Raw genomic sequence first — 26,138 nt, 5'->3', positions numbered from 1 at the left:
TTTTTGCTCAACATACACATCCAAGCACCCGGGCAACGTCGGGCTGAAATGCTAGTATATAATAAATTAATTAAAGTTTGCTCCAATTTTGTGCCTCGCCTTATCTGACGGTCGCCTTATACGCCGAAATATACTGTGTATACACACACAAACACACACACACACATATACGCGTGTGTGTGTATGCGTGTCTTAGTTCCGAATCCAAGTCTAGCCACGCTAAAGGGCCGTAGACAACGAAACACATGTATATATATATATATATATATATATATATATATATATATATATATATATATATATATATATATATGTAAACTGCGTTCTGTGTATTTTTAGAGTACGCAATATTTTGAAATGTGTGCATATATAAATCCATGTATATTATATACTTTTTCACCAACATCTAATAACAAAATGAAATGCATTCCTAAGTAACCTCAAGTGTAAAAGAATGTGTGTGAATATATATATGTGTATGTGTGTGTGTGTGTGAGTGAGAGAGAGAGAGAGAGAGAGAGAGAGAGAGAGAGAGAGAGAGAGAGACATAAAAAAGCATGTCAGATAGCCGAGCGAGCGTAGGTGCACTCATTGGCTGACCGAGTTCATTCAGACTATTAATACATTCCTGTTTACTCTATCCAAATATATCCACCTGACCTACCGGAAATTATTGATGTAACAAATCCTGGGAAAATTCCGACAAGCACGCACGGACGCACGCACACATACACACATGTATGCTTTCTATTCTTTTGTTAATAATTTACTGTAACTATAAGTATGCACATGTACGCATACATTCATAGCATGCTTTTGTATTCATAATGTTAATAATTATGCTATTAAATTCGTGTTGCATTTATACATCGGCTTGCATACGGCACATGTATTTTTACTTTGTAGGCCTACCCAACAATGACATCTGGACGGATGGTATCAAATAAGCATTCAAGATACGGCGTATAATATACGAAAATAAAACATTATTTCAAGTACACGCAAAATAGATGCGTAACAAATGAATTGTTTTTTTTTTCCATTAAACAGAAAGAAAAGGCTAAAACAACGTACCAGTATCTACCAGAAGATCACCCGGCGATGCCCGGTCGTAAAGTACGCTTAAATATATTTTAATGTATGCAGATTCCGTATTTATTATTATAGGGTCAATTCTCTATTGATTATCATATTGTACCCAATATATGTTAGTGCCCTCCTCCACCCAGCGTGACTCGGTCATAAAATACACTTAACTTTTTAAAAATTTTAATTCATGCAAATTTCGTATTTATTATAATACAGCCAATACTCTATTGATATACCCAATATATAGAAATGATTTCAAAAGTAAAATTAAAAAAAAAAAAAAAAATGACTTAGATAGATGCCATCAATTAGGATCGAAACCAAAACATATGCTACTTCGGCTTTAGTCGTTAAGTTCGGAAAGTTAGCTAGAAATAACGTCATGACGTTAAGATTTCAGACGGTGACTTATATTGTACCCAATAGACAGTAGTGCCCCTAGCCTGGCGCGGTCGTAAAATACCCTTAAATATAGTTAAATTTTTGCGGATTTCGTATTTATTATTATTATTAAGCTAATACTCTATTAATTATCATATTGTACCTAATATATAGTAATGCTTGAAAAAGTTAAAAAGTGACATCTGTGTTATCTGCTAGAATCGAAACCAAAACATATAGCGCTCCAGGCATATTCATTAAGTTTGATAAATTTGCTAGAAATGACGTTATGACGTTAAAAATTGAGACTTTTACTATATTGTTGATTAAAGAAAATATACTTGCAGAAGAACCCCGGGATACGGCATTAAAAAGTAGTAACAAAATGCAGTATATAATGCACATGTATATAATCAAATGACATTATAAATAACACCGTCAGGCGGTTTAAATACAGTAACCAGGTACCGGAAAAACGTCGTTTTCCACATTGCAACCTAAAAACCGTATCCTAGGGCCACCGTATCCCGGGGTTTTACTGTATATAATAGGTGAAAGTGATATTTTTCAAAAAATAATGTGCGCATGATCACGAAAGCCTTAGCGTATCAGTATATAAAATAGCAGGCCCTGTGGAAATTGCACTGTTGTATACTTTATCTTTTGCATTTTGCTATCTTGCTTATATAGGTCTGACATCAAATGCTTTCATTTATTGCGGATTATGATTCTCATCTTTCTTAGTTGTTGTTTCACAAAGTTTCGGCCAACTATTCCTCTGGCCTTCGTCAGGTGGTAACCAACAATTAAAAAAGATAAGGATAATAGTTCGCAATAAATAAATTGATAAATAATACTCATCTCAATAATGAATTCCAATTAAATAATATATATACCAAAAGCTTTGTAAGAGGTTCCTATAAATTTCCATTTCATGAACGTTCGGCGCAAATCATATTCCACGATATTATTACACCACCTTTCTGTCCCAGAATCAATTTTTCTACATAGTCAACAACATTCTCAATGCATTTTTGCCAGCGATGAACGATGTGCATGGGCGTCTAGAGCACGCTTTGCCATACGAGTATCGTTCCAAAAGTAAAGCTCCCTATTTTTTTTTTAATTAAAATAGTTGAAGAGTTACCAAGACGGGAGTGGTACCATTAAAATGAGCTACCTTTTGTGCTACAGAATTTTTTTTTTTTTTACATTCTAAGCACCATTCTCAATGCACTTTAGCGAGGAATTCAATGACACACATCTGCTTTTGACGCACGTTCATGACAGGGGGGCTTTCTTAGAGTTTCGATGCCTCCGTTCAGTCTCTTAAGACTAGGGATACCCCCTATAAGAGCAGCTGTGCGTGTAACTGTGTTGCAAGGGATGCGCAATCACCAACCACACCTCTCCTGAATCGCCACTGCTCGAGTGTAGTGGCAAAGAGGAGTCCAGGACAACTGGAAACAATGCCGGGATAAGCGGAGAGCACATACAGCTCCTGGAAGTTCCAAATGGTTACTCATCTGGTACTGGGCAGGCTCATTGTTGCTTAACTTCGGTGATCTTCGGGACAAGATCAAAGTGTAGTATCTGTTCCGGCAGATACTGCACTTAGGATAATTTGTACCAGTCAATGGAGGGGAAACCCTCTATACTGGGACAATTATTATTTTTGGTAACCAGAGTGACCCCTTTTAGGGGAGCTGGTTTTTACCTCACATTAAAAACGGCCTTGTGCCTAATTTGCTCAGTGGGGGAGCAAATAAATACCATCTGACGGAAATCGGTGTGTCAAAAGCGATTATACTGTTAATCTCACACGGTGAATGCATAAACTTAGCTATAATCACAATGCATTTTATAATCTCCTCTAATCCATTCGGATGGAATAAAAAATAGGAGACATTACTTTAGGAACGTTCTTCGTATCAAACTACTGTGTTAATATAGTTTAAGAATTTATGTGGTACCGAAGGTCTATCTCCAAAGCATATGTAGGAATTAAGGAGAGATTTTCATATTATGCATCTCCGACGCGAACGGAGAGCCCAAGATATTTTTTTACCGTCTTCCGAAAAAGCAGATACTACACATTGAGCCGAGCTCGAAAGCAAGAAAATATACTTTAGTTGTTAAAAATTTACATTCGACATAGATAAAATAAAAAAAAAACAACACTTTTTTATTGCCTTTTCAGGGATTGGGCTATTCCATCTTTTAAAATAAGGTTGGTGATAACGTACGTAAAACATTAAATTCTCTTAGCGTATTACTATACAGATACATCACTAAAGAACAAATACACCATTTTGAATAAGTATTTAGGAGCTTATTTTATCGGTTATATTTTTTTCTCATTTTGCGAGCATTAATGTCAAGTGTAATAAGTTGGAATCGACCAATGAAATACCAGATTTAATGCCTTGGGAATTCACAGCAACATAATTCAGGCGACGGGCAGGAAATAACAAAAAAAAAAAAATTATATATGAAAATATATAGATATTTTTTCTTCTCTGCCTTGGGAAATATCGTTGACAATTTATATCTATCAAGTTCGAAATTAACTGCACGGGAAAACTAGGATGAAAGAAAGGAAACACACACACAGTTCATTAAAATATTGATTTATTTATACTACGGTCTAACTTCTAATACAAGGTTTCGTTGTTTTATTTTACGGCATATCAACCCTTTCAGGTTATTTAATGTCGAATACAGAAACAAAAAAAAACATTAGAACAGTTTTTATGCTTCAAGTACATTATTAAAATATTTATTCATCGTGTTTGTTGTTTTTTGTGAGGAAAATAGGTGCATTTGTTTTTGATTTTGCAGAACATGATTGAGTTTTGCAAGGTGAAAGGAAAAACAATAAAATCAGTGTTTGGTGCATTTTAGGTCAAGAAGCCAGTATCTTCGGTATTTCAGGTCTAGAACCACTAAATCTAGTAAATGCCATTAAAACAATATCCCTGATAACGAGATGCATGTCTGTGTGCCTGTGCCAACGTTCGTCCGCCAATATAATCACTACTCAACACGATGTTGAAAATGAATAGCGAATGATATCGCGCTACGAAGTGAAACATTTGCTAATGCACAGTCTGCTATTAATGATCTTCGGAATGTTGTTTCGGAGATTGGAATGCAAATAGATGACTTTCAGAAAAAATACTCACTGCCGACCTGATCCCTACAAACTAAAAACCCCATCGTCATTAATGGTGATACTCTTGAAGAAGTCGAGTTCAACTACCTTGGCGCAATCATCACTGGCACAGTTCAAGGTGGAATTGAAATCAAAACGCGAATTGACCTTGCATGCCATACCTTCTGCGAGCTCAGTTCCCAGCTCTGGGATAAGAGGAAGCGGTAATGAATGGAAAACGTTAGAATATTGAAAAATTTCGATCACCACTGCGTGCGTCGCATCACCTGTGTTTGATGGCACAACATTCACTCTCTCCAAACAAGTTATACTCACGTGACGTTTGCACTGGCTGGTTATACCCTTTAGTATGAGCCAGGAAAGTTCATATACGAAGCAACTACCCGAGCTTCTATACAAATTAGAAAAAAAAAGTGATGTTGTGGGCTTAATGACAATTAAAGCCGAGTCGGAACCCAACCTTGGCTTCTATGTCTACAGAGTTCGCCATTGGGATAGCGAGAAAGATTACCCAATAATTGACTTCAACTCGTCAGTTTGGTCAGCATGGGTACAGAGGCAAAGATAAATGGAGCAGGCAGCTTCATTCACTCCGATGAATGCGGTTTCAAACACAAGGAAAGTAGTACGTTTAATGCTACTAAGACAAATTTTCCTTTAACATAGAAATCATTCTAACCAACGATAGTCATGACTAAGGCTAGAACAATAGAACATTCTTATCATGGTTTTGACTCTCGAGTATATACCTGACACAATCAAAGGATACACAATCGAGAGTCAAAACAACGAAAAGAATTATCTGTTGTTCTAGCCATAGTCGTAACTGACAACACCTTTTCCGAGGGTACACTGTTCAAACTGCTCGGCCAACATGAAATAGAACAAATACATAGATGCTGCAAAGACAGTTGAAAAGAATATAGGCTTCTTCTATCGGACAAGAAGAATTTTCGCACCTGTCTGTACCATTACATAAGCACAAATCGCATGTGAACATAGGGCTCTTACCACATCTGGGCTGGTGCACAAACCACTAACCTTTCCTTGTTTGGACAAAAGGCAAAAAAAGAATTTCTAACCAAATAAATCACACACTGTTTGCCAAGCTCAAGCCCCTGTCGTATCCTCGTGCTTGTTTTTTTTAAAGTACTAAATGTATCTCGATGAACTTACGTACACTATAAAGATCTAAACAGATATCAACTAATTAAGACAAACAAAAATAAATAAATAATAAAAAGCAAGTGAAATCAATTAAAGGGAAAATAGTTTTTACATGGATTCAGCCAAAGAGAAGATAGAACGTGAAAGCACTTGTGCCCCCACGACGTAAACATCCTCGACAAACATGACAGGCAGCTAAATCCCACCCCAGCACAGTAGAGATCCTTACATGTGAAAGAGCTTTCTACTCCAGTAGTTTCTTCTCCAGAACCGCTAGACTTTGGAATTCCATTCCAGGTCCCTGCTTTCCCAACTGTACTGACATGCAGAAGTTCAAGTGTAACGTGAACCGACATCTTGCTGCCCAACTCCCTACATAGTACCCCAGTAGCTGTTGACTCTGATTATAGCCCCCTACACCAAATTATCAATGTGCGTTGTTTGGGGTGAAAATGTACTTAAAAAAAATGATTAAAAAATAATGTAAGGATAAAACATACAAAAACAATTCCCGCTGTAAAAATATGTTTAGTTTCACTTTGATGAAATAACAGGTTTTCATTGGTTAACCTCAGTTGATGTCATTCTCATAAAAAAATGAACCCATTTTAAAAGTTTTATCGTCAAAATTATGTTTAATCTAATTTCATGCATTTTCATAGAGGAAACAATTTCCAATATAGTTTCAGTCAAATACCGCATCTACCAGACCCTTGTTTGCACGGCACCTCTTTATAAGAACGTAACTTTATAAGTACGAAACTTTATCAGTACGAAACTTTATCAGTACGAAACTTTATAAGTACGAAACTTTATAAGTACGAAACTTTATAAGTACGAAACTTGGCCTCTGCGAGTAGCTGGCATCCAAAAACTGGAAGTCGTCGATCGCTGGTGCTTTCAGCACATTCTCGAAATTCATATCTCCGATCACGTCCAAAATGCCAGAATCCAAGTATACTGTAAGTTTCCCAGATTCGAGTAAGTACTTATTAGAAAGCTTCGATGGTCTGCGCACGCCTTTCGTAGAGGTGATTAGAAAAAAAAATCAATCTCCAGTAAATTTTAAAGTCGATTTTGGATTCTGTCCTGTCAATAAAGGCAAGAATATACGACATCATCACGCTGACACATCAGTTCTTATTCAATCACCGAAGTTAAACAACCTTGAGCTTAGCCAGTACCAGTTGGGTGATCATTTGAGTATACTAGGCGCTATATGTAGGACGACGTTGGCACAATCCTACCAGAACTACAAAAACCTAACGTCATCTGCCTATAAAATTCTTCATTCAGAGAAAGCCATTTTAAATTACCGAAGATGAATACCGCTGACAAGTCAAGAAACATTGCTCCATGCGTTACCTCCGGAGATCTGGTAGCAGTATTCCATTTTAGTACGAATTTGCTTCTCATATAGGGAGAGAATTTTAATAAGTATTGTACTTTACTTTTGTACGAAAGATTTGATTTATCGTAAAATAGACAAACCTCCGTATTTTGCGAGAAGCTTGCTTACCACTGCGCTAGCAGTATCAGAATTTTTGTAGGAATTTTTGACACCCCTAACACGAAACTGCGAATACAATATAAAAATCTCGTAATTTCTCTGTTAAAAGTGGGTTATTTATTTTCTTATACTTCCAAAATAAACTATTACAGTTGTTTTAAAAGTAATAAAAATATTTTTATTTTTTTTTAAAACAGTAATGAATTTTCCGAACTCAATATTTTTCAATTTTTAAACTCAATATTTTTAAATTTTAAAAATCTATCAATATTTTTAAATTTTAAAAATCTATCAAAATTTTTCTATTGATTCTATTTTTACGATATTTTCAGGGTCAATGTGAAATTTTATGTTCTTTCCAATAAACCGAATATAATATTTTAGACAAACGTTTTTTTTAAATTCACGCCCCCCCCATTTTCACGCCCCCCCATTTTCACGCCCCCCCCATTTTCAACTTTCTCTTAAAAAGTAAATAATTAATTTATGTTTAATAGTTTTATATATCACAAATTGAAGAGAAAAGGTCAATAAATAATATATTCAAATTTAAAACAAATAAAAAAATCAGTTTTTTAGAAATTTACCTGTAAAGTCCGAAGTTTAAAACCTTATTTTATAAGAACACATTTTTTCTTTTTGTCTTTTATTTTTTTTTTTAATGAAACCTTGGTCCTTGCTCCTTTAATTGAAAAAAAAATTAGGGCTTGAATTACATTTTTCGAGGAGTTACAAGCTTAGAAAGATAGGGGGTCGAATAATTTACGCCTCTCATTTTGAAATGTCTATTAAAAAGTAAATAATTAATTTATGTTTAATAGTTTTATATATCACAAATTGAAGAGAAAAGGTCAATAAATAATATATTCAAATTTAAAACAAAAAAAAAATCAGTTTTTTAGAAATTTACCTGTAAAGTCCGAAGTTTAAAACCTTTTTAAAAAAAAAAACACATTGTTTTGTTTTGTTTTTTTTTTAAATAAAACCTTGGTCCTTACTCCTTTAATTGAAAAAAAAAATTAGGGCTTGAATTACATTTTTCGAGGAGTTATAAGCTTGGAAAGATGGGGTGGCATTATTCACTATTTTCACGAAATTTCTGACACTGCTACCACTTCGCTAGGCAAAGTGACCTAGATAATTATAAAGCGTAGCTTAGGCTAGCAAAAGAGTAATTGTTTACAACGATGAGTTAGAATTGAGTGTTTTGCTTGACAAGCTAATAAACTACAAAACATATCACGGCATTTTTGTTTAGTGAACCGGAAGTACCTTTTTGAGCATGCGCACAATTCATTTTCTTTCAGGCGCGCACTTATTTATATTTGGGGGCGCAATGTAGAGTGTTTTCCATTTTTTTCTAACTCGAAGAGTTCGTAGATAGGGGAGGTTTGCGAGCAAGGATAAGGTTACCTGAAATATCCTTACAGGTAAGGCGTGGTGAGGCAAGGATGGATAAAGAAAGCAACTTCCTGCCCTCCTCTCCCTGCTCCCCTTGAACACCTGGCCCTTCACTACAGCGCTTAGATGATCTGTGTTGTTACGAGGCCAGCGACTAAGTTTGCATTTCTTTACGTTATCTGCCGGGGTTATTTTGAGTGCGGGTTTACGTATGAAGAATGTTCTGATAATAGCGAGACAAACTACGAAAAATGGTTTGATTACAAAGATAGTCAAATATAAAGACAGGAATATTTATTTTGTTAATAGGAAAATTAATAAAGGAATAAAGCCGGAGAGAGCGGGTAGAGATATAGATCGATAGTGAATGAAAATATTAAGCGGAAGAGACAGAATGAAGAGGGATAAGGAAAAAGAAAGTAGTACAAAATTAATAAGAGAGAGAGAGAGAGAGAGAGAGAGAGAGAGAGAGAGAGAGAGAGAGAGAGAGACAGAGAGACAGACAGACAGACAGACAGAAATTTGTAAATGTTTAGAGAAGTTACATGAATTGATATTGTTTATATAAGCAGAAAGAATTTCCATATCTGTGGCTTGTGCTGATGTCCTAATGAAAGCAGGTCTATCAAAACAACGGTCGAGTCCCGATTTAAGCTAGAACGCTTACGTGATAGAACGAAACACTCGATCTGCTATCTCTCTCTCTCTCTTATATATATTAATTTCCTTCAATTCTTGTGTTAATTGCTTGGGGCCAAGAAGAGGAAAAATACTAGCCTACGAAATCAATAGGGATTTTGTGACTGGGTTCGAATCTCCCGACCAACAGTAATTTGCACCTCGTACACTGATGATTGCGTAAGCGTGAAATTAAACTAGTGTCTTTAGGTATAGAAATGATTATTACTATTTATCGAAAAAAATCATGTGTGTGTGTGTAATAAACGATGGACAGCTGTTTCATGGTAAAACGTCAGCGTTTTACACAATAACAACAACGTCATCATTTCGTGTGTTTACTATTTTCTAAATTAATTCCATGGATAGGGGTCGGCGCTATAAGTGTTAATAGAAGTAACGTTTTGTTCGTTATCAGATTTTCATATTTACATTGTAAAACAAATAGATTTTTCTAACGAACAACACAAACGAGAGTTAACAAAATAAAACTAATTTTAAAGTCTTTATGTATCTAAAAATAATATTGCTTACAGGCCTCCGTACTTTTTTTGGAAAACTACCCTCTATCATTTTAAAGAATAAAATCAAGATGAATTTATTTAGGTCGATTTTAAATTTCATAGCTCAACTCCTAGACGAACCGTCTGAGTGATTAGTAACTAATAAAATCTGAAGCCCTATTTTTTGCCTCCCCATGAGGGCAGAGATAGACACAAGATCGTTTTTAATGTGGGGACATACAGCTTCCTAAGGGGCACTTTGAGTTAGAAGAAAAATATAAAAAATACGTCAGTCTGGAAAACTTTTCTTCCACTGACTAAGGATTGAAAAGATGAAGTGTGGTATCTGAACATATACTGCACCTTCCTCCTTAACAAAAGGTCAGGGAGATTAACTATTAATTAATTATTAACATTTGGGTTATGTAAAATATACATTTTTTTCAAAACTTTAAAAAATATCTGAAACATCAAACAAGACACAAGACAAAGAACAAAAGAGAGATTAAGCCACACAAAGCGAGAGTAACAAGAAGATAATCTGACCGCCAGGCGAAATATGAAATATGCGTGTGGGTGGAATTAAAAATGTAAATCGAAAAATAAAAACGAAGCGAACATGAAAGATAAAATGTTTAAACACAAAGACAGCAAAGAAACATTCTTGTTTGCATTCTTTATGTCTACGTTCCGATCTTCTTGAGGTAAATATAGACACAAACGATTTTCACCTTAAGCGTTAGCTTTGATCAAAATGAGGGCATGTCACAGAATTGGCACTATATGAGTTACGGGAAACGGATGTTTTTACGGAAAACAAAACTCTGCGAATATTCCAAGACTACCTTCCTTTCTCTCTATCTCTGACTCAAGGAGAGCAAGGAGCGTTCTAAAAACATCCGTTTCCCGTGACTCACCCTATATAATATATATATATATATATATATATATATATATATATATATATAACAAACGGCTAATTCTTTGCTCCAACAACAACATGGCAAAAAACAAACAAAAAACGACATACTGAAGATGACGGTTTCCGTCGAAAAATATTTATGGACTTTAACAAAACTTTCTAACAAAATAAACATCTGTTTATTTTGTAACAATGCATTGGGTCTGGCTTCAAACGTATATCATACGTATCTTATTTAATATATATACATACATTATATATATATATATATATATATATATATATATATATATATATATATATATATATATATAATCTTTGGGTATTTTATCGATGCTGCCGTTCAATCTCGAAGATAAAGGATACCCTCTGTAAGGGCACCTAGCGTGTAATTGTGAGACAAGGGTTGCACAATAACTAACCACACCTCTCCTGAATCGGCACTGCTTGAGTCCAGTGACAAGGAGAAGTTCAGGGCGACTGGAAACAATGCCGAGATAAGCGGAGAGCACATGCAGCACCTGGAAGTCCCAAATGGTCACCCATTTAGTACTGACCAGGTTCAACATTGCTTAACCTCGGTGATCCAACGGGAACCGGCATGTCAACGTGAGTATGCCGTATATAGTATTTTATATATTTTAGTAAAGATAATAAGTTCAGCACCTGCATATACCAACTTATCGCTAGAAGATGTTCAGTGTTAAACCCAGCGCTTCTAAAGGAAGAGCACTCTGACCTTGTAAAAATTGCCCGGACAGCCCCGTCTGCATTCCCCGGCAGGGGCCCCTCAGACAGGAAGCGTTCAACTTATTTTACCCAAAAGCCGGACGGCAAGGCTTGGAAGTGTGAACCTCCTAGGTACTACCAAAGCAGGGATACCTCAATCAGACATGTACTGTGCCAGTTCCAGTCAAAATCAGACTGCCACTTCTTCAATCAGAATTTTCGATTATCGTCTTTCGATACTTATTGAAGGCAATCTGATACAAAACCTATCTCAGAACACTCCCAAACACATGAAGTGTATTTTTGTGAAATTACAAAAAAAAACAAAGCCAGCCGTTTCTGAGTCTGTAGGAAACGAACTCGCACACACATAAAGTGTATATATATATATATATATATATATATACTCATCGACATACTGTACTGTTTCGTTGTATCGCAATTCATCAGTGTCGCTAGACTAGCACCTCTCTGAAGCCGATGACTGAACCTAGAACTATCGCGTCGACAGTCGGCAGTTCTATCCATCGACCCACGGGAGGGGTGCCCACAAATAACCTCGACAAATGTCTATTTCAAACAAACATCCATCCACCACGCTTACAGTGCTCAAACCGCTTTTTTACAAACAAACAGAGAGCTAGCATTTTTCAGCCAATTAAGAAGCGGGTAAGAGTATTTACGACAGTGCTCTACTCAAAGAGGGGGAGGGGAGAGAAAGAGAGGAAGAGACAGAGATAAATTAATTCAAATGCTTTCTTTTTAGGTAATGTGAGAAGTAGGTTCAAAATTTATTTTATCTTTGATGAATCAATACTAATTTCCTGAAGTCTATAATCTTAAAATAATAATTTTTTTAAAAAAATTTGTTTTAACATTATATAATCAATTCTTAATGCTGCAATATTTAAAGTTATAAATTGATTATATTTTTTACTTGCCCTTTTCTTTTCTAATTTTAACAACTAGTCCTTTACTTTTCCATGTTTAAGCTTAACTGTATTACTGATCAAGCTCGCATTTTTCTATTGCCACACACACACGCACACACACACACACACACACACACACACACACACACACACACACACACACACACACACACATATATATATATATATATGGAGATGGGTGTAGATGTATATATAGAACTATAGACGTGGAAATATCAAAATGGATTCAATCTGCAGCTTCATCATTCGGGAAACAAAGAAGCCGTCTATGGGGTCAAAGAAGAATCCATTTGAAAACCAAGATAGAAGTTTACATTGTAAGATTGGAATTCTAATAACACTTCTTTACAGCTCGGAAACATGAACCCTCTACAGACACCACATAAAGAGACTTAAAAAGCGACAATAGAGACCCCCTTGCACCGTAACGAACATCTAGTGGAAAGACCATGCATCAAATTTCCAAGTCCTGGAAAGAGCAGAAATGTCCTTTGTTGAAGAAATTATCACATGGTGGACCAGACATGTCATACGCATGGAGAGCAACAGACTAACAAATACTATTTTCTATGGAGAGCTAAAAGAAGGCCCAAGGAAAGCTAGAGTATCAGGACTACACAACAAATACGTCTTCAAGAGACATCTATAGAGTATCAATGAGTACAATAACTGGAGAGACAAGGCCGAAGATTGTGTCTTGGAAAAAGGTTGTGGCTGATGCAGAAGACGTCGTTAGGAAAAATAATGTACAGTTGTGGACGGACAAGCGATTGTGTAAGCAGAAGCCAGTATTTCCACCTGTTGAGGCGGCCTACATATGTGTCAATTGTAGTAGGATTTTATGAGAGCGATTAGGTTGGTTTCACATTTACGCCACAGGTGTTTAATATATTCCACTCAGTGTCATCGTCAAAATACGACGGACTGCTGCCGCTGAAATGTGTGTATAGTCTTTTTTGCCTTGGATATGTGTGTAAGAAACTGTAATTTAGAGAGGAGTACGATATAAGTAAATAAAATAAGGATGAAAAAAAATGATCACTACTTAATTTATTCAATTAATTAACCGGTGTTTATGAATTTAATTTTAATGAATTAAAGTCTTTATCAAAAAATGTACAAGACAATAACTGAATTAGAATATTATTATGTAGATGGAATTATTATATAGATTATTCATAGTTGTAAGCAGGAGTATCTCAAAATATATATCTCAAAATATATATGTGTGTGTATATGTATATATATATATATATATATATATATACACAAAAAAAAAAAAAAAAAACTTTTCAGGTAAACTTTGCACCTATTAGTCCGAACCAAAGGATCTGTTTAATATGCAGCAAAGTTTTGCAAGTCTTCTGCTGGTTTGAGAAGACATGTGATTGTTCAACCTTCAGATTAAGTCAACTCAGTGGAAATTGCTCAATTTGTACGTCACATCTGCTTCAAGATGTGCAAATCTGCGGCGGGAGAGCAGAGTAATCTGAAATCGGGAGAACTCAATGTGATGACGATCATCTGGAAAGATGCAGCAATCATCATCATCATTATATATGTATGTGTGTATATATATATATATATATATATATATATATATACACACACACAAACACACACACAAACACAGGGCGGCCCATTTAAAAGTTAACCAGAAAATGTAGTAGAGAGAAGGAACATCCTTTTATTGCTTAAATTACGAGTAGCATTGTTTAAATTTCCTGTAGTGTTATAAAAATATACTTGACATCTATGCATTTTTTAGCACGTTTAACAACGTTTGCAGATACTGCCTGTAGATTTTCTCTGGTGATTCTCCTGATAGCGTTGGTAATGTTCTCCTTTCATTGGTCTAGATTGTGAAGATTATTTGCAATAAACATTTTGTTTTAAAGCTTCCCAAAGATAAAACTCACATGATGACATGTCCGGGGAACGCAATGGCCATAACCCTTTCCTTCTTGTTCTCTAATCTGTAAACATGTCATGAACTCGTGTCAGTGATCTGTGAGACGTGTGGCATGTAGGGTCATCTTGCTGGAAGAAGAATTGCATTTTGTCTGATGGTGTCAGTTCGTCGGTAAAAGAAAGATTAGATAGATTGTGCTCCTTTTAAGTGGGTCACCCTATATATATCTGGTACCAGGCACTTTAAAATGTAATTACTGTTTTAAAAAATTGACATTGTTAATTTTTAGCTATTTGGCTCATATACAGTGCTTCTAGCATTTTTAGTCTTTTTACGTTTAGATCAATATGAATGATTTTCGTGTTTTCAACTAGGATTTTCTAAATTGGGAATATAGGCAACCATGTTGTTTTAGGTGTTAGTAAATCGAGCTTGTATCTGAAATGTGTAGGGTTAATCGTCTGGGCAATGTGTTGGTTGAGTGTATAATGTAGGTATTGGTGTTTCTATGGTTAGCGATGCATTCTCACAAAAAGGCATTTGAATTGGGAGACTACATTGGTTTAATCGACTAATTTTACTGTCCGGGAAGTGTTGTTTTTAATTATAGGGTTAGCAGTTGTTGATTTCTTGTAGTAGATTATAAATCTGATATTATTATTGACTGGAGATATATATCGATGTATTATATTACTTAGTACCTTTAATAAAAACATCGCCGACGTACCTAACGTAAATAAACGGTTTTTAATAGTATTAGATTGGTGCAAAAATAATGTAGTTTTTTTTATAAATAGTTCAACGTAAAAAAAAACATAATTTTTGCACCAACCTAATATTACATATTTTATTCTCCAGGTTAGACATGTAAAAGTTACTAAAATTGGGTCCCAATACGGACCCACTGACACCCCATCAATTTGTGTGTAAATGTTGCCTTTATGATCATAAAAAAATACTTCGGTTATACATATCAGTAATAACTTTTTTAAGACTATGGGGTTAATTTTGAGGAGAGGGAGAGATGGATTATTGTATATAGTGTCCATGATGATATCAATGGTTTCGTGAACTGGGACGTTGGTGAAAAGGTTTTCTACGTCTAGTGAGGCGGTGATTTTTTTTATTAACTTTTGTTGTTTTGATAATTTGTATCAGTTCTTCGGTAGATTTTACTTTGTAGTTAAGGAATTATGAGATCATTGATTGTTTTTTTACACACGAGACGCTTCACTAGTTTAAGTAACTTAAATATAATTTGAACTGAAGCATATAAAAGCATCCAGATTTAAAACGAAAAAATAATCAAAAACTGCCTGAAAACGACTGACGAAAATCAGTTGAAAGTACTTGCAAAAAAAACCACACAGATGGAGGAAAACGACTATGGAACTTTTTTTACAGAAACCTAGATATTATAACGAACACACGGAAAATGGAGAAATTGCAAAAAAAAACGATTAACAGAAACACTCCGTGCTGTTAAGCAATGTCTGTCTAAATGAAAACATGCCGCCTAAATATACAATATATGTGGATCGAAAAAGATAAATAGTGAACGTTGAATTAAAGAAATGTTAAACTAACACTAATATATATATATATATATATATATATATATATATATATATATATATATATGTATGACATTTCTTTAATTAAACGTTCACTATTTGTTTTTTCGATCCATTTTGCAACACTTACTAATATTTTACTTTTCAGCGCAAATCCTAACACCTTTTCTAAGATGTAACAAATGTTGAAACCTTAGAAAGCTACAGTCAACGTTACTATTACTTCACCCGCAAGCAATTATAATACGTTTATATTTAAACTATGATTTGAACGTTTTCCTTTACCATGTATTTTTGTCTGGGTTAAAAGTAATCTCTGGAGAAAAATAAATGTTATGTGTGAGCATAAAAACTTTGAAATTTTATTAAAACAGTCGACACAAGTGAAATTTTAACTTTTTTGATAGTGATACAATCATTATAGAAACAAACTGGCTCTTTAGATTGCGTTGCTTAGCAACGCCTCATAGGTACACTTTTATCCAGATTTGTTTTTATTTTTAACAAAATCTTGGATACGTACCAAATTTTACCGAAGTTTATTTTAGACTAAATGTCATCTTCGTTAGGTTTCGTGAAGTTTGTTTTTTTGAAATCTCGTTCATCAACAAATAAACGCGATTCCCACCCATTAGAGAAGATAATTATGGAGATCCGAGGCAGATAACAGAAAAGACGGAACACTAGAAAGCCAACATATGGGTTTGCAATATCCAGATGACAACACAGCCACTATTAGTACTATAAAAAAAGAAAGAAAAACAAAAAAGAAAATAAAAATAAAAATAAAGAAAATAAACAGAAAGAAAAAAAACAGAAAGAAAAAAAGGAGGAAGAACAGAAAAAGGAAAAGGAAAAGAAAAAGAAAAGAAAAAGAGAAAGAAAAGAGAAAGAAAAGAAAAAGAATTAAGAAAGAGAAAAAGAAAAAGGAAGAAATAAAAAGGAAGAAAGAAAAGAAACCGGAGTAAATAACATAATAAAAGAAATAGGAAAACAAGAAAAGAAAAGGAAAGGAAAAGAGAAAGGAAGAAAGAAAAAGAAAAGAAAAAGAAAAGAAAAAGAAAAGAAAAAGGAAGAAAAGAAAAAGGAAGAAAAAGGAAGAGAAAAAGGAAAAAAGATAAGAGAGAGGCAGAAAGAAAAGAAAAAAGAAAAGAAAAATGAAAAGAAAAAGAATAAAGAGAAAAATAAAAAGGAAAGGAAAGAGAAAGGAATGTAGAAAAAGGAAGAAAGAAAAATGAAGGAAAGAAAAAGAAAGGAAAAAAGAATGCAGAAAAAGGAAGAAAAGTAAAAGGAAAAAGAAAAGAAAAGAAAAAGAAAAGAAAAAGGAAAATAAAGAAAAAAAAGAAAAAGGGAAAGGAAGAAAAGAAAAAAGAAAAATCATAAAAAAAAGAAAAGAAAAAGGGAGGAAAGAAAAGAGAAGGAAAAAAGAATGAAGAAAAAGGAAGAAAAGAGAAAGAAAAAAAGAAAAGAAAAAGGAAAAAGAAAAAGGGAAGGAAGAAAGAAAAGAAAAAGTCATAAAGAAAAAAGGAAGAAAGAAAAGAAAAAAGAAAAGAAAAGGAAAAGAAAAAGAAAAAAGGAAGTAAAAAAGAAAAGAAAAAGGAAGAAAAAAAGAAAGAAAAAAAGAAAGAAAGAAAAGGAAGAAAGAGAAGGAAATAAGAAAGAAAGAAAAAAAGGGAACAAAGAAAAAAGAACCTGCACAGATTAACTATTCAAATTCTAGAGACCAATAGTCGTTGCTAGCAAGAAATCAATATTAGGCGGCTGTTGCGATAACGCAAAAAGAGGTGAAAAGTACTGTATATTTTCGAAGACTTGTTGTCACTCAGACTCCAATGAACACCACCGATTATTATCAGTGAACAAGCGATGAGAAGCGTGAAAACTCTTCGTGAGTTGATGACGATAAATAAAATAGTCATGAAGGGTCAAAATAGGATGGAAAGACCGACTTCAACTGAAAGAGTACAAGGAGTATTAGGACCTTCAAATTCCAAGGAGTGCCAATGCTCGTTGCCACCGAGAGGTCAGTGGTGGGTAGTTGTTGCGAGAATGCAAAGTCATTGCGAAGGTGATCGAAAGCAGTGGAAAGTACTGGAAATCCGGGGAAACTTTTTGTCGATGAGTAATATGTGATTATGATCTGTGTGAGAACTCCTAGTAGGTATTTATTTGCTCCCCTACGAAAGCAAAATGTGACACAAGGTAGTTTTTAATAAGGGGGAAAACCAGCTCCACAAAAAGGGGCACTCTGGAAGTAGGCAAAAATAAAATTGCCTTAGTATAGAAAGGTTTCCCCTCCATTGAATAAGGACAATTTAAGGTGAGTGCAGCATCGAAACAGATACTACACTGATCCTTGAAGTACAAATAAAAATCATCATCGTTTTTGCTTTTAAGGCGTTGCGGTCAATATCAAGTAACTTCTCATACGTCGCAAGCAGTCCAACCGTTTTCAACGCACTAAAGCCAGATTTTCCTCGGTCTGCCACGAAACATTAGAGAAAAATTGATTTTAGTGAATCCCATTCCCACTTAGTAAAAAAAGAGGGAAGGAATAAAAACGACAAGGGAAAACCAAAACAAAACTAATGAACAGAGAAAGAAAGAGAGTAAACTACTATGTTGCACGACCACATGCTTCAAAGACACATTCGTTCGTCTTGCATATATATGTACTAATCTATCACAATCCTTTCTCACGTAGGTGCACCTGTTGTCTCTTATTCTCAATAACAACAAAAACCTATTCTTTTTTATTGCTATCCAGTGTTATTCATTAATAATAATTACAAGCAGAACCTGTGGAAATTCCACGGTAGTTGAAAATTTTTTAAACACTTTGTAAAAAAAAAAAGAAACAGATAACGACGAATTTAAAACAATTGTTTTAGCAATTTCTTTTTTTTTTTTTAACATTTTAAAGCTAAAAAGAATTAATTTAAAAAAAAATTTAGACTTTTTTCAATCATATTAAAACACACAACACATTGTTCTTGAATATATAAAGGAACAGACGTCAATTTACTTGTATGTTTTTTAAATAAAAAACTATAATAAAAAATTAACCATCTCCTCTCAACATGACTCATTTTTAATTATAAAATAAAATAGCCAATTTGAAACCGTAAACAGGCAACCATGTTGTTTTTTGCAAATTTTTGAAGAAGAAATAGCTTTAGTGATTTTTAACTGAAAAAGAGCGACTATAAAGTAGGTAATTCGTTTCTCATTCATTAATGTTTGCGATGATGATTTTTCTGTGACACTAGACGTATGGACAAGTAAATTAATATTTAGATACTACTAATAATAATCTAATATATAAAACTCACTATGTCTGTCTGTCTGTCTGCCTGTCTCCATATTGTCAAACTCTATATCTTCCGAAACTAAAAGGCACAGAGCGGCGCTAGGGGCCACAAATGATTGGATTTTTTTTATGGATCGTTCTTTTATGGGTCTTTAGCCGGCTAACATAGTTTTAAAGGGCCAAAAAGGGGTCAAAATTGAAGAAAACGTAGTAAATTTTGTACATTCATCTTAATTTATTTTTAATCAGTTCATATGTGTGTCACGTTGGGATCGTGGTAACGTCACCAGCTTTGAATGCTACAGTTTTGCCTTCGCTTTCGATTCTAGCTGATGGCGCCCAAACACTATTTTTTTTATTCGTATTTGGATTCATCGGATTACTGTTCTCATCTTGAATGTGATTTTCACAACGTTTCGGTCGATGTAATCTTTGACCTTCTTCAGGTGTATCCCATCGAACTCGGGATTGTAAAGATAAATTATCAATTACTGTGTCAAAGCTATCTGATGAGTCACTTTGCATTGATGAAATGATTTAAACTTTAATTAAAAAAAATGTAATTAATCCACCGATTACTGATTTACCGATTGATTATCTGCCAATTAAGAAGGTCGGAGGTTATATCGATCGAAGCGCTGTGAAAAATCACGATCAAAATGAGAACAGTAGCTCGATTAATCCAAATAATATGAATAAGCAATCTTCGTCTCAAAAGTTTAGAAATGCCACTATTTTTTTTTGTAGTTTTGAAATCACGACTCTAATAATATTATATACGAAATCTGGACAAATTAACATCTCATATTTAAGCGTATTTTACGACCGGGCAAAGCCGGGTACCCCACCCCGCTAGTATTGAATAAAACAAAAAGGAACACGACATAAACCCTAGAAGACTAAAACAGAAAAAAATATAAGTAAACTATCTGCCAAAAAGTGGTGTAGTGTTAGCATCGACTGGCACCACGCCAAATAGTCGAGAAAGGTCGAGGAGCAAAACCAGCAACTCCCAGAAGACTGTCGCTAAGAACTGATCATTATTTAGCACTTTATCTGTTGCGCCACGTGTCGCAGATTACATCGGCCGAAACGCTGTGATGATAACATCCGAGTGAGAATAGAGATATGAGTCCGCCAAATAATGAAGCATCCTCAAAAAAAAAAAAAAAAAAAAAAAAAAAAAACGGAACAAGTTAAATCGTGTTAAATATATGGAGGATGACGCTCATTTCAGAACATTTTAAAAAAGCAACAACAATAGAGGTGGATTTGCGATATCGTACTTACTATAGTTGGTGCCTAATCGATAGCCCCCCCCCCCAACATATCAACAAAAATCAAACAATAAAATGGAAAATAACATCTAAATTGCAGTGGTTAAATACAATATATAGCGTTTTCACTCAGTACATATGATTCAACTCCTGGCCAGGACGTAAGACACAAGGTCAGGTTAGGTTTTAAGAAACCAGTGCACTAGGATAAGCGCACTCTGGTCTACATTACATGCCCGAGCAAACCCGTGATGATTCTTCTGTAGGGGCATCTCTGGCAATTAGCAATAAACTAACCCCTTCTCAGAGAGACGGTTATGCCTGCGAAAATGTTATATCTTGGTGATGGGGGAACAAAGACTTACCTCAGCTCGACACCAACAAAGCTACTAGTGATGTAGGTGTGTCAGAAATTTCGTGAAAAATAGTGAATAATTCCACCCCGTCTTTCCAAGCTTATAACTCCCCGAAAAATGTAATTCAAGCCCTAATTTTTTTTCAGTTAAAAGAGCAAGGACCAAGGTTTCATTAAAAAACAAAACAAAAAAACAAACAACGCGTTTTTTTAAAAAAAAAAAGGTTTTAAACTTCGGACTTTACAGGTAAATTTCTAAAAAACACTACTTTTTTGTTTTAAATTTGAATATATTATTTATTGACCTTTTTTCTTCAATTTGTGATATATAACACTTTGGTGAGTAAATTAATTATTTACTTTTTAATAGACATTTCAAAATGGGAGGCGTGAATTATTCGACCCCCTGTCTTTCCAAGCTTATAACTACTCGAAAAATGTAATTCAAGCCCTAATCTTTTCAATTAAAGGAACAAGGAGCAAGATTTCATTAAAAAAAAAAACAAAAAAAAAACCCAAACAACATGGTTTAAAAATAAAGGTTTTAAACTTCGAACTTTACAGGTAAATTTCTAAAAAACACTACTTTTTTTTGTTTTAAATTTTAATATATTATTTATTGACCTTTTCTCTTCAATTTGTGATACATAAAACTTTGATGAGTAAATTAATTATTTACTTTTTAATAGACACTTGAAAATGGAGGTGAGGCGTGAATTAAAAAAAAAAGCATTTGTCTAAAATATTATATTCGATTTATTGGAAAGAGGATAAAATTTCACATTGACCCTGAAAATATCGTAAAATAGAATCAATAGAAAGATTTTGATAGATTTTTTAAGTTTAAAAATTGAAAAATATTTAACTCGTAAAATTCATTAGTTTTTAAAAAAACAAAAAAAAACATATTTCTATTACTTTTAAAACAACTTTAATAGTTTATTTTGGAAGTATAACCTATAGAGAAAATAAACAACCCACTTTTAAAGGAGAAATTACGAGTTTTTTTTATATTTTATTCGCAGTTTCGTGTTAGGGGTGTCAAAAATTCCTACAAAAATTCTGATACACCTACTAGTGATGATTGATTGTATACGTAACGCTTTCACTTGGTACACAGTCAGTGTATATTTGAACAGCGACCAAAAAAATGTGAGATTACTATTTTGTAAAGAATCTAAAATAAGAAACATGGCATTTAATTAAAAATATAGAAAAAGAAACTGAAGTTCGTTGGAATACAGGTTTTAAATAATGAATTCTTTAGAACCTTGTAATGAAAATGAAAAAGAAGAAAATGTTTAACCCTTGTCCTCTAGTGGCCTTCGAGCCTTGATAAACAATCCGATCCTAAAAATAGTCTTTCTTTCTTAAAAATAAAAAAAAAAGAATTTTTACACGGGAATATTTTATGTTACACCGGTAACAAGGGATAATAAAATCTTAGCAAATCATTTCTTCTTAAAAACACACACAAGAATTATTGACATCTGCAGATATAGCTCGACGGTAGAGCAGTCGACTACAGCTCGAACGATCCCTTATTCAAACCTGGGTGTACTTCACCATTTTATTTTATTCTAATTAATGAGTTCAATTTAATATAAAAGAAAGGATACCATTTAAAATCGCCGCAAATTATCTCTTCCTTTGCATATTTTAAAACTAAACTAATTAGAAGTAACTTTTCCAGGGTATTCATCGTCAAGCCCAAAATATCAGCTGACATGATATTATAAAGAAATACAAACGGAATTTATTATTATTATTATTGCTATTATTATTATTATTATTATTGCTATTTTATTTTATTTTTTGCGAATTAGTCCACCAGGCAAATTATTCTTCGTACTATATAATATTCAATAGACGATTGATTCTACAATTATACATACGCAATCTCCATAAATTAAAATATCATGCTTAAGCGTATTGTACGTATTATACAACCGGGCAACGCCGAGTGTCCAACTAGTATATAATGGATTTAATGCAAAAACATTTTATTCTATTTTGATAAAAAATAAAAAAGAACAATAATTTATTTATTTATTCATTTATACTTTATTTCATAAAGTAATATATTTTTTATGATACTAAAAATAAAATTCATTCTATTTAAAGAAAATAATGAAATAAATAACTCATAAAATAAGACATTGTTATACTACTAAAAACAAATTCAATGCAGTGAAACTAAAACATTTTATTTATTATTTTATGAAAAAAAATCATTACTTATTTTTGTAAAGGATATTTAAAAAACATGAGTATAAAACTTTTGCGTATTTTATTTTGCGCCATTTTTAAAAAACTTTTTTTCGGAAGTCCGGTTTAGTAAGCGGAATGCGAAGTTTTGATCTGACACCGTTTTCTGGGCACTTCGAGTCACCTGTTCTTCTGATTCATCAAAAGATAAAGGACAAACGAACGAATAACGAGTTGCATACTCTCTACGGAGAACTTCACAACATAATTGAGAACAGAAGATCTCAAGCCGTATCATTGTATCAGCACCTGGGTGGATTTGTTTTTGTTAGTTGTTTTTGTTTTACGGCACATCAACCCTTTTCAGGTTATTTAATGCCGAATCCAGTTATTTTGAAAATAGAATAAATTTATTTTTTCAAGTCGGTTTCTATTTAACCCATAGTTGAGACCCTAATAGGTACTACCACTCCGAGTCAGAGTGGACCTGGGAGCAAAACAATTAAAGGGTGTCTCCACACTCCGCAAAGCCCGCAAGCTGATGCCTCACCATCGGATATAGTTTAAGGTCATATCCAGGACCTGCTTTATATGGAAATCACTCGAGACAAGGCCTGAAGCCACTTGATGTTAGAAGCTAAGAAGAACGAAAGCTGATTGTTGCAAAGACAGGAGATGTCTATTGATCCAAGTTTTGAAAAGACCATGCCTGTAAGTAGAAGGAAAACAGTGAGCAGGAAGAGAGTTCCATAATTTTGCAGTCCTTGGACATAAATTACTTGAATAGGAAGCTGCATTACAATGAAGAATTATAACAGCGAATTGATGGAGACAAATAGACCAACAAGTAAAACGAGCTTAAACAAAGGAAGCAGGGAATAGATCATTGAGAATATTAACAGGTTATATTTCAGCAAATCTCCTCACTAACGTAATGTACTTGCAATAACCCTTATCCCTGAGTGGCTTCCGGGCCTTGATAAGCGGTGATCACTGTGTAAAAAAAAAAAAATATTGAAATATGTGCTAAAGGAATCTTCAGGGTTGTTATATTTTTAAAAACAATATTTCGCTTTCCTCCAACATACAGCACCTGGTATTTATAAACAGTAACCCATTTTATTACTGACCAGGCTATAGATCGCTTAACTTCGATGATCGTAGCAAAATGAGTGAAAGATTTAACACTTTACCGTCAAATTATACTTTTAAGTCACCTTGCAAAAAACAAAACAAAACAAAACAAAAAAACATATGTATAGGAAATATTTCTTATTCTTATGGCTTGTCAGCCCAACTAGTTTTCGAAGTCCAGGTCTATGCATCGTTCAACATGTTGGTGATTTTTATCCTTCATCCTCTCCTCTTGAGTCATGAATAACATAAATTCATTATAAAAAAAATTATTTATCACATAAAAAAAAAATTCTGGCGGTAAAGGGTTAAAAAAAAAAAAGAAACAAGAAAATTCAATGTTATTAAAATATTGGAAATGCATAACATCGAATTGATTTTGGCCTTGATAAATGGTCCTGGTGATAAATTGATAAAAAAGGTTTAATAAAAAGAAAACAAATAAACAAAAAAAAATCTATAAAATCTTTGTTCATGAAAATTACAAATATAAAGACAGGTTAGTTCTTATTTAGAATTCAACATAATTTAAAAAACTACATAAAAAAACAAAAAATATTTATGATGTACGTTCTCGTCATGAAACAAAGTCATATTCCAAAAATCATAAAAATTGATCAAATAGTTTTATTTTTAAAATGAAAACCAAATTTTATGAGTAAGTAAAAAGGGACTGTCTCGTACGGCCATTGCAAAAAAAAAGAAAAAAAAAACAAGGACAGATAATTTCACAATAATTCAAACTTGTGAGATAAGCCTTGTAATGCTAGCGATTTCACATTAATCGCATTAAATCGTTTAAAAATGATTTACTTTATAAAAATAAAACTACTTAACTTACGTGATTTTTGGAATATGATACTTATATTCCGGTACGGATATGTATATCAACCAGAATTTTTTTTTAAATTTTTAATTTCGGTTTAATTCTGAATAAGAATGAAAACGTTAAATGAAAATATGGCTTACCCATTTTTTACGAAAGCAACATCCCCAGTGACGACCCATCGTGATAGTTGTTCGCAATAACAACAATAGTAACAGTATCCAAGCTGATGCAAACGTTTGTAAATATAATCCGTTGTGAATAAATGTAAATCCAAAAGTCAGAAAGTATTTTTTAAAGACACTCAACAATTTTTTGTTGCTTGTAATGTAAAAAATAAATATATATATATAAAAAAGAACTTGTTAGAAAAAAAAAAAAAATTGAAAAAAAAAAAAAATGAAATGAAAAAAAAAAAAAAAAACAATTAATAGGTTTTGGACTTTTTTTAAAAAAATCAAAATGAGGTATTAGATTTAAATTTTAATCAGTGATATCAGAATCGCAAACTGTCGGTTAGACGGTCGTAAGTTTTGCTCTGGGTTGGAGCAGGTGTCTGTTTATCCACACTGAAGAGGTGTAATACAGTGAAACACTGAAACAGTTTGTCTGAACAAGTATATATATATATATATATATATATACATATATATATGTATATATGTGTGTGTGTATGTATGTGTGTGTATGTATTGTGTGTGTATGTGTGTGTGTGTTTTAAGAAAGAGATGCAGACAGAGAGGGAGAGGATAGGTTGAACTTATGCTGTACTTTTGATATTCGATCCAATAGTGCTCAAAACTACAGCAGTTATTAGTAGAACTGCTGAGTATTTGTGAATTCTTAGGTTTACGTCGACAAGTCACGGTTTTGTTATGTACGAGATGATCAGAGCATATACGTATATGAACTACAATTCTGTACACATGTTCCCATGTCGACAATCTAACAATAAAGTATATTGATAACAAAATAATTACTTATCTTCTTTCTTATGTTTGCTACAGATAGGTATAAACTCGATAAACTCGAGC

At 33.5% G+C, this 26,138-nt stretch overlaps 1 protein-coding gene across 5 annotated transcripts in view; it reads right to left on the bottom strand.

The window, feature by feature from the left end:
• LOC145296741 (tetraspanin-18-like) overlaps window positions 1-26,138 on the bottom strand; it is a 576,197-nt gene that overhangs the window by 306,288 nt on the left and 243,771 nt on the right. The window contains exon 1 of one of the 5 annotated variants that reach the window (XM_080142771.1): window positions 25,248-25,396. The exons of 3 other annotated variants lie outside the window; for them this stretch is intronic. In XM_080142771.1, the coding sequence (XP_079998897.1) occupies window positions 25,248-25,286 (39 nt within the window). In that variant the 5' untranslated portion in view covers window positions 25,287-25,396. Of the gene's footprint in view, window positions 1-25,247; window positions 25,397-26,138 lie in introns of those variants that run through there. One more of the 5 variants, XM_080142777.1, reaches the window with a different exon arrangement.

This window comes from Euprymna scolopes, chromosome 17 (assembly GCF_053919585.1).
Source record: "Euprymna scolopes isolate OS-2025 chromosome 17, ASM5391958v1, whole genome shotgun sequence".
In the NCBI taxonomy this organism is placed as follows: domain Eukaryota; kingdom Metazoa; phylum Mollusca; class Cephalopoda; order Sepiida; family Sepiolidae; genus Euprymna; species Euprymna scolopes.
Note: the sequence above shows the minus strand (reverse complement) of the source record. Positions and strands in the feature narration are given on the sequence as shown.